We start from the raw sequence: 10,754 nt of genomic DNA on the forward strand, positions 1-10,754 counted from the left end.
ACGATCGATCCACCGGTACAACCCAAGCTCAAAAGCTCCACAACATCATCACCGCTAACGCCCTCAAGACGGAGTTTCTAATATCGGAATGCATCAATCGCAGAAGGAGAGCTAATCCGTCACTATTAAACACCACCACCGACGAGAGGCTTAACGCAAACCATCACCCAGTTACCACCGGTGAGCGTCAATCATCCTCCGACGAGAGCTCCTCCGGCCAAACCAACCCGACATCGCTAGAAACCTAAGATAGAAACCTAAAAAACGGAAGTAGAAGACCACTAACTGGCGGCACAAGGCACAGAACCACCTTCACACCCCAGAAGCAAGAGCCAGCGAAAGCGGAGCAGAGGAAACCTCCGCCTCCCGGTAACAAGGACGGCGTTGATGGAGCTCTAGAAGCCTCCACCTCCCGGAAAACTAAGACTACTCGAAACTGCCGGCTTCACTACCCACTAAGATAGAAACCTAAAAACGGAAGTAGAAGACCACTACCTGGCGGCACAAGGCACAGAACCACCTTCACATCCCAGAGGCAAGAGCCGGCGAAAGCGGAGCAGAGGAAGCCGCCGCCTCCCGGTAACAAGGACGGCATCGATGGAGCTCTAGAAGCCTCCATCTCCCGGAAAACTAAGACTACTCGAAACTGCCGGCTTCACCACCCCCATCCTCCACCCACTCGCATCGTTACTCCAAACACAGCGCCTCCACTGGTGATTGATCACCCCGGAGAAGACGACAGCGGATAAGGCCCGGATCAGAGCTCCGACAAAGCGATAGAAAGAGGACGAGTAAGAGAAGCCGTAGAAAATCACTCGGTGGAAGATCGAGGGGCTCCGGCGACGGCACGCGCGCTCACGCGCCGGCCGGACGTCGGAACCCTCAACCCGATCTGATTTTCTCTCTCTCTCTCTTTCTTGGTGCTTCACTTTTATTCGTTGAGTTTGTAATTTTTTAGATTCATTAAAGTGTATTATGTCTTTTTCAATGTTTTCGATTTAAATATAATAAAAAATTAATGTTCGTTATTAGTGGGACAATATAGAATAAACAAGGGAGGTAGCAGAGCAATATAGAATAAAGTCCATAAAAATTACTAATGGCTTATATTAGACTTGTAGAATGGTAAAAAAACGACAAACGGCTTAAGAGATGTCTTAACCTATGTTGCACCGGGACGGATACGGGGACAGATACGGGGACGGGGGCGGGGACGGGAAACGGCTAAATCTAAAATTTATAGATACGGGTACGGCATGGGTACGTCTATTTATATATATATGTGTATATATAAATATTAAAACCAAAGCATAAATCTCATATTGCACTTAAATTTCCAAGTACCTCCTTTTGCTCCTGATTTCTCTAATTTAGTCACGTAGTTCCATAATGGAGCTTCTTCAGAAGCATTGTCAACATTATCACTTGTTCCTTAAGAAGTCATAACCTGGAAAAAAAAATTGTGAGAAGCTTGTATTATATAAACAACACACACGTAAGAAAAACATAAACATAAAGAAGTCTAATACTCTTCTTTTAAGTACAAACCAAAAAACACATACGTACATTACGTACATGAAACAAACCAAATACTATGTAATATTAATATTATCTAATACTTTCTTTTACGTGAGCATTGAAAAACCAAAACCAGAGTTTGTGATATGCTTACTGTGTTTTTCTTAGATGTGAGAAAGATGAAGAATAAGAGCTTGATTAAGATTAAGAGAAGAAACCTTTGCCGTCCCCAGCCTCTCTGAAACGTTTCGGAAACGTTCCCACACCGTCCCCGCGCCGTCCCCGTCCCTGAAACGCCGCTGGTACGCGAGACGTCAATGTTAAATATAGACAAAGACAATCTATGTCTTAGAAATGTCCCACAGCTTAGAAAAGTCTTTCTTTTTTTTTTTTTTTTTTTTTGTATAAATTTTAAATTTTATTCATCCAAAAAAAAACTGTTTTACATTCTAATGTAACTTTGAGATAGAATATGAGAACAAACAAATTAATCTTCTTCTACTATCCGATTATCTTGTTCCAAACCAAACTCTAAGATCTTCCTCCATTTTGTAATCTCCTTGTCGCCTTATAGTTGAGAGTCTGTTTCTGATATATATTCTTATCAACTGTCTTTATCAACAGAGCATATGGGAGGTGTTTTTCCCCATGTCTTCGATGGTTTCTTTCCCACCAAATTGTATGCGCAGCAGCTTGGAAAGCATATCTCAACAAGAACAGCCTCACATTATCCTGCCTGCCATCAAGCAAAATAGCAATAATGGCCTCCCAATCTTCTGTGTATCTAGATTGGAGCAAGCCTCTCATCATTTTCTGCCAAATTCGAGTCGAGTATGAGCAAGAGAAGAACAGATGATTTCTTGTTTCCACTTCTTGCTGACATAGAACACACGTAGAGTTTATGCTTGCGTTCCACCTAAGCATTCTGTCGCATGTTGATAGTCTGTCTCTCATTGCTGTCCATATGTGAAAAGAGTATTTAGGTGTAGCATGCTTGAACCATACTGCTTTACTCCAACTTTGCATATCATATTTCTTCCTGATCTCATCCAAGTGTTTTTAGAAAAGTCTTTCAAGAAAGACTATGGATCAATTTTTACTGGTTGGATGGTAAAAACAACTAACCGATTTGCTGTCTAGAAAAAAGACCAACTGCCTAGAGAAATCAACTGCTTAAAGATTCTTGACAAAGATTCTTATTTCCACATGGCTTAGAAGTATGTTGAGAAAGTCTATAATATAGACTTGTTGGATGCTAGTAAAGAAACTAAGGATTTGTTGTATTGATGAAAGACCAACAACGGCTTTAAAAAGTCACAAGGCAAAAGATTCTAGACAGTCTGCATTGATAACAGAGTCTTATGTAGCCACATGTCAAGTCTTTTGAAAAAGACTATGGGTCGGTTTTGGTAAAATAACAGGTCGGTTTTGGTAAAATAACCAGCTACCAAAAATGGAGGTCTCAAGGCAAAGACTATGAACCACAATGTTTAAAGAACTGTTTCTGATCGATAACCACATGTTAAAAGTATACAAAGAGAACCATTAACTCTTAAGACAAAGACAATGAAAGAATGACTAATTCATAGTCTGAAATCAGTCTTAAAACAGAGAATGCCAATATTGAGAAAGAAGCATTGCACATAGATTATTATCAAGAATTATGAATCTAAAAGAGAGTCTTACTTAACATCTTAAATAATAATTGTAGGATGGGAAAATAAAGAACCAATGGCTTAAACATGTCTTAAGACAAAGACTCTGAAAAGTCCTTAGATGAAAAAACGCCTAATGGCTTAAAGTAGACGTTGAATGATTTTTTTTCTTAAAATGAGCAGTGGCTTAAAGATGTCATACTCTGAACTGAGAACTATGTATTTGCTATAACCACTAGGTTTAAAAGTGTAGAAAGACTAATCAAATAACTATGGTTAAGAAAGTCTTAACGCAAAGACTATGAATTGATAATTAGATTCCTAACTTGTCTACCCACGGCTTAAGTCCTTTATGGAAGAAAAAAAATGCAAACAACATAAAATATAAGTATGCAAAATCAAAATGTGTCTGTGTTTTAGACATGTTGGATGGACCAGCAGCTTAGAAAAATGTCATTAGATGGAAAAACGACTAATGGCCGAATAATATGTTTTGGATAGAAAAAAAAAGGAAATCGCCAAAGGTTGAAATCTCAAGACAAAAAGTATGACTGGGTTGATATTTTGGTGGCAGGAAAAAATGACCAATGTCTGAAATAAAAACTAATTAATTCTGATTTTTTCAGGTATATGCTTCACAGCTTCAGAAGGTGTTCAAAACATCAAAATAATTATAGATTTTGAGAAGATTTCAAGTCTAGAAGACTTCTGTGACAGGTATCTGGTTTTCAGACTTGCATGAAATTTGTTTCTGAAATTCGTAAGTAGGAGAAACACATGCGAAATCTAGATTAATTTCATTTCCACAAGACACGTGCTTTGAATAAGCATCGCTTCTGTGCAATCACTTAAAGAATGGAAAAGCATACATGCATTCGTATATGCATAAATACGCACTTTCATACTGTATACATTCATATTTTTTTTTTTGTAAACAAAAAAGGTTAAACCCGGGTCTATTAAAGATAGAGACCTAACCTCCGGGTGGGAGATGCAGCCCACAGATAGACCCTCTTCCGGGTATTCAAATGGACCGAAATGCAATAGCCCATATCCGTGTAGGTGACCAGGAAAATGTGACTTAGTTTCGCATGGTAGGTGGATCGAACTTGAAATGTGGTGACATCCCAAGCCCTTCCCCTTACCACTTGACCACGAGTTCCCGGTCAGTATACATTCATATTTGCTTCCATACTTATTGATTACTTGCTTTCTTTCTTTTTTTTGTTTGATTCTTTTGCTAACTTACTTGCTTCCTTATTTACCCCTTCATTAATTTTTCCATACTAGCTTGCTTGCTTTCTTGATGTCCTGCTTCTTATTGACTTCCCTGATTCCTTGCTTCATTTCTTTACTCGCTTTAGTGATTTGTTGTTTATTACGTTCCTTCTGTGCTTGCTTTCTGCCTTCCTTGTGTGTGTTTTCACTTGCTTACTTATGTTCTGCTATTTCTTCTTCTTTGAGTATGTATTTGCTTACTTGGTTCCTTATATAGTTTTGACCCTTTACTAGTTTCTTGCTTACTTAACTAGCCTACCTTCCACAGAATTTTCTGACACGTGATTCTAAACCAATTCCAAATCTCTACCGATCTATACAATAAGCAAACCCAAATACAATCCAAACCTAATCAATCACTTACCTAGAGAATCCAATGGAAAGAGAGAAACTTCACAAGTAAGATACCCCTAAAACCTACAAATTTACAAGACCCAGATGCTGGAACTTGAAGATCGAACGATCGAAACTTGGAAATGGAAACAACCGACTCATTGAAAACTCAAAGGCAAGCTTTCCTGAATTGGCTTATTTTGTGATTTTCTTAAATTCATCTATTTTCTTGTATTATATTTTTATTTTTGTTTTAAAAAAAATATATTTTGTGTGGATCATAATAATTTGCGCAAAAACGCTTGCGAGATTACTGATACAAGAATTTTTATAGAGTTTGAAAATTTTGAAATATTCAATTGCTATTGTATATGAATTAATTTTATAAAATCCATTGGTTTGATAATTTTTAAAATCTATTCGAATATCTTATTATTCAAAAAGTTGTATGTTTGATTTTCTAAATCTAACTAATTCTAGTGTTTTTATTGGAGATGAATTCTAAATATTTTTATCAGTGAGAGACAATTTTCAAAATATCATGTATATAAGATTTTAAGAAAATATATAATCAAAAAAGTTCAAGAAAAAAAAAACCATTGTTAACGAAAATTAATTCATCATGGTTTATATTTTTATTATCTTTAATGAGAAGCTTACCTTAAAAGACACATTATGTTTTTCCTTTACGTCTGAAGACACAATATTATTTGACACACTTTCTCTTGTACGGTGTGCTATTTTCAGACCAAAATGGCTTTGCTTTTGACTAAAGAGAAAGCGTTTGGTTTGAGGTAACTAACTAGAAGGAAATTGGTTTATGGATGTTTAAAATAAATTGAATATTTATTACGAGACTAGTTAGTTTTATGGGGTGTAGTGAATTTCTTTTGGCTATTAGATCGGTTTTCGTAGAAGAAGATCCAACGGTTTAAGATTAGTTTGATAGTGATTTTTTAATGACTAAAGTTCCCTCATCACCTTTTATTCATCATTATTTAATACTTTCAATATGTAAATATATAAAAAATATAGACATTAAAATAAAATATTTTTTTTTTTATTTTGACATCCATATGTATATATATTATAATATTTCAATTTTGTTTAGTTTGGTACATATATTAACATTGTGGACAGTTTTCTGGTGGATATCTATGTTGTGGACAAGAGTCACGTAAATGTGTTTTTATAAACAAGTTTGTGGTGGACGTGTTCTTATGGACAAGCGCTTACAATTATAGTTGTGTAACTATGACTGTTTGTAAACATGTTATTGTAGACGAAGCTCTTGTTTGAAGTTAATTTATCTAGGGTTTGTGTTGTTTGTTTGAAGATAATCCATGTAGAGACTGTATTATGACGTTTTGAAAGAGAGAAAGGGATTAAGCTTTTTTTGTGGACACGATTCAGTGGACGCAGCTTCTGTGGACACAATTTATGTGGATACGAAAATGTTATAAATCTTTTTGTGGACAAGTTTCTGTGGACAAAATATATTTGTATCCATATATATATTTTGATATTTTATTAAATAATTTCTAATGGACATAAAAATGTAGATATGAGTTGATAAGAAAATTATTGTTACGGATTAAAGTAAATAATTAAAAGTTTGAGACAAAATCTTGAGGATTTATAAGCAAATTAAAAAATGTTGGGGTTAAATTGCAAAAATCCAAAAAACGGAAGGACAATATGTGTAAAATAGAATAATTTGACCATTGTTGCTTCTAGAGCTTTCTCTCTGCAACGGAAGCGACGACGAAGACTCCATACGACTGCCACTGCGGACCTCCACTGTATCTATCCTCACGTCTTCCAGCACAACCTCTCCCATATCCACAACCGCCTCCACTGCGGTATCCACGACCACGTCCTCCACCCCCACCAGTTTTTCGATGGACTGAGCCTCGTCACCTTGTCGATAGGAAAAAATGAGAATTAAGGTTAGGAATTAAAAATAGAGAAAGGTAAACTGATGAGATAAAGTTTTCGAAATTTGAAATAAAAGAAAAAAAATAAGGAAAAAACTTGGTTTTGAAAGTAATGAGAAAGAGATATGGTTGCGATTATATTGGCCGTTCAACACTCATAAAGTTTGTGTCAATCATGAAGTGTTTAGTTGGGTAATTGGAAACTCATAAAGTGTCTATGAGAGTAGATTTTTCATCTTTAATATAGGTAAAATTGTTTTTTTGTCAAATAATAGAAATCCAATGAACAATTACAACTGATATCGGTTATAAAGACCAAAAAAAAAACGAAATAAGCCCATGAAGAGAAGCGGTTGATTTCCACGCTTCCGTCCACATGCTACTATCTTGAAGCTTCATCAGGCCACACATAGTAATATATAGTATTCATCGTATTATATTAGCATTATTATATATTATTATTTTTTAACAAATAAATATTTTTGCAAAAGGACAAATGGAAATACTATATTTAAAGAAAAATATTTGGAAAATCTTTAGAATAATCATATATTTATTTTGCAAAAAGAATGATAGAAAGAAAGTAATAAAAAAAATGTAAAATCTATAAAAAAGTAAGATAAAGTTTTACAAATCAAGAGTACATATATTTGCATAATCCATGTAATTTTTAGCAGTCAAGAAGAATTTGCAAGCGCGAGGGATAACTGGTGATATAGTTTGTGCAAGATACGGGGGTGACGAGGAATCTAACCATGTGTTTTTTGAATTTTCTCCAGTTTTGGTTCTCTCAAAGATACCATCAAATCCAGCTATCTTCCCAACAAGGTCTCTTTTTACAAACATGGATCATCTTTTCTGGAGAGTCTTTCCGCAATTAGATGATCATCAGTTTGCATGGGTACTATGGTACATCTGGAAAGGAAAGAATAATAAAGTTTTTAGCAATCTGGATATTGATCCTAAAGATACGCTAAAATTGGCAGAAACATAATCAACACTTTGGACTGAAGCGCAAATAGCAAATGAACAGAGGACAGTATCACAAGTAGAGGTTACGTCATTACCGTTAATTCCAGGTAGATGGTGTTTCACAGATGGTTCCTGGAAAGAGAATGATGTTTTCTCCGGACAAGGTTGGTTCAGTACTTTAGAAAGTTTTGATGGGCTGATGGGGGCGAGGAATGTTCGGGCTAGTCTCTCTCCTCTCCATGCGGAGATGGAAGCACTACTCTGGTCAATGGAATGTATGAGGAATTTACGTCAATTTCAGGTTACGTTTGCAACGGATTGTTCTCAATTGGTGAAGATGGTTTCGGAACAGGAAGAATGACCAACTTTTGTAAGTTATTTGGAATATATTAAAGCCCTGAAAGAAAGTTTTCTCCGATCAGAGATCGTCCAGGTACCAAGAACGCAAAATACAAAGGCGGATAGCCTAGCACGTAGTGTCAGGAAGCAGCCATCTTTCGTCGTTTACATGGATCAACATCTCCCGGTTTGGTTTACAGAGTCTGTATAAGTTGATGACAAAAAGAAAAAAAAATCCATGTAACTTTTGAAATTTATCAATTTTAAAAATTTAAAATTGTATCAGTTTGAAAACTTTTAAAATCTATCAATTTTAAAACTTTAAAAATCTATCAATTCTAAAATTTTCAAACTCTACACTATTGTAATCACCATGCTCTATTAAGACAAGAAACTCATAAACATTGATAGTTTTTATATAGTTTGAATAAAGTGTTATTTTAATGTTTTAATTACCTCATAATTGTGAGTTAAAGAGAAACAGAGAACTTTGACTGAAACTTCTTTCTTATTTAACTGGCTTGGTTACACACTTTCATCTATATATACAAATTCTAAGATTCAACCTAGTTTCCTCAATGTTGGACAACTTAACACGTGTCACATAGCTACACACACTCTACAGCTCGCAGGACATCATAACGGCTAGATATAGTTATGCCACAGCTCTCTCCAGCTGGTGTGTTTGTCTTCTTGCTCGGTTCCTTATGTAGTGCGGTCTTGCCATTACTCTGTCTCAGAGTTTGTCGATGGGTCACCATTCTTCTTTCTTCATTCATTGGGCCAGGAGATGATTGATCGAGGCCCATCATGTGTTGTATACTTTCATTCCCCCTCAAACTGATGGTGGGTGGTTGGTCAACATTTAGTTTGGCGCGAAGACTTTGAAAAGACTGTCTAGGTAGAGATTTTGTGAAAATATCAGAAAGCTGTAGTCATAGGGAATGTGTTGAACATCCAAGACACCAACAGCCACACGCTCCCGAACATAGTGATATTCAGTCTCAAAATGTTTTGAGCGGTTATGTAAGGCTGGATTGGCTGTGAGATGAACTGCGGAGAGGTTGTCACAGAGTAGAATCACAGGCTTTGGCTGAGTGATCCTCGTATCACTAAGAATGAAAGATAACCACATTAGTTCAGAGGCTGTGCTCGCAAGATTTCTGTACTCAGCCTAGATAACCACGTTAGTTCAGAGGTTGTGCTCGCAAGAGTTCTGTACTCAGCCTCTGTTTAAGACCGAGAGACCGTTGGTTGAAGTTTTGCCAACCAAGAGACAATGTTTGATCCAATCATGACACAAAACCGCCAGTAGATCATCTTGTCTCTTTACATCCTGCCCAATCACTGTCGATATATGCAACCACGTCGATATTGGAGTTCTTTTGTAGATGAATTCCCATTGATGATGTACCACGAAGATATTTGAGAACTCTCTTCAATAAATGAAAATCAGCTTCAGTAGGAGAGTGCATTCTTTGACATATGAAGTTAACCGCAAACTATATGTCTGGTCTCGTGATAGTTAAATATTGTCATTTCCCTGAAAGGCTCCAGAAGTAGCTTGGTTCAGAGAAAGGACGAGTGTCTTCATATACTTGATCGAGTCTCAAAGGAAGTGGAGTGTGTACATGATTGCACTCCGACATGTTGGCATGATGAAGAATCTCTTCAGTGTACTTTTTATGACACAAGAAGAGTCCAGCTTGTGTAGTCTGAGCTTGAACACCCAAGAAGTAATGAAGGTTCCCTAAGTCTTTCATTGAGAAGCGACTGTTAAGCTCATCAATGAGAGACTTGAATAGCGATGAGTTTGAGCCTGTGAGAAGAATATCATCAACATACAATAGCAGTACCAATGTATCACCATGATGATGATAAGACAAATAGAGATGGATCAGCTTTTGCTGTAGACAAATCCATACTCAAGAAGAAAGTGACTAAACTTGTCAAACCAAGCTCTTGAAGCTTGTTTTAGACCATAAAGAGCTTTCTTTAGAGAACAAACATGATTCGGTTTGGAGTAGTCTTCAAAGCCTGGTTTGAATCATGTACACTTCTTCTTGCAACTCGCCATGGAGAAAAGCGTTTTTGACATCAAGTTGAGTGATGCTCCAATTCTTTGAGGTTCTTACATAAAAAAAAAATCCGAATGGTAGAAATTCTTACAACTGCATTGTATGTTTCCATGAAGTTTACACCTTCCTCTTGATTAAATCCTTTGGCAACAAGTCTTGCTTTAAGCTTATTGACCAAGCCATCTGCATTCAGCTTCACTGTGAAGACCCATCTGCAACCAAGTACATTCATCGTCTCTGTAGCTTCTTTCAAGACCCAAGTATTATTTTGATAGATAGAGTCAAGGTTTCTAACATCGCCTGTCTCCACCCCATGTGTGTTAGTGCTTCAGCAATGGTTTTTCGTAATGCATGAATAATTTTACTTGCAACTAAAGCATAACGTGGATTCGGTTTTTTTAATACCAGCAAATGATCTTGTGGTCATAGGATGACTTGGTCAAGCTTCCTCTAGAGTCATAGGAGCAACAGTTTGAGTATCATCCATATGTTGCACCTCTTCTGGATCAGTAAAACCAAAATCTGCTGCTTCTTGCACATTGTAGATAGGTGGAGACTGTTCAGTAGTATTATGACCAGTTGTAACATTTCTTTCAGTCTGAGGGTACTCTGTAACTTGAAGTGGGAAAATAGGAAAATATACC

The 10,754-nt window shown here is 36.5% G+C and overlaps 1 protein-coding gene across 1 annotated transcript; it reads right to left on the reverse strand.

Annotated features, from left to right (window-relative positions):
- Positions 1 to 9,567: 9,567 nt before the first annotated feature.
- On the reverse strand, positions 9,568 to 10,342 carry LOC106324025 (uncharacterized mitochondrial protein AtMg00810-like). The gene is made up of 2 exons (XM_013762051.1): positions 10,202 to 10,342; positions 9,568 to 9,939 (listed from the first exon to the last, which is right to left on the reverse strand). Exons 1-2 carry the CDS (start codon positions 10,340 to 10,342, stop codon positions 9,568 to 9,570), a joined length of 513 nt encoding a protein of 170 aa, XP_013617505.1.
- Positions 10,343 to 10,754: the final 412 nt, after the last annotated feature.

This window comes from Brassica oleracea, chromosome C2 (genome assembly GCF_000695525.1).
Source record: "Brassica oleracea var. oleracea cultivar TO1000 chromosome C2, BOL, whole genome shotgun sequence".
Taxonomy (NCBI): Eukaryota; Viridiplantae; Streptophyta; class Magnoliopsida; order Brassicales; family Brassicaceae; genus Brassica; species Brassica oleracea.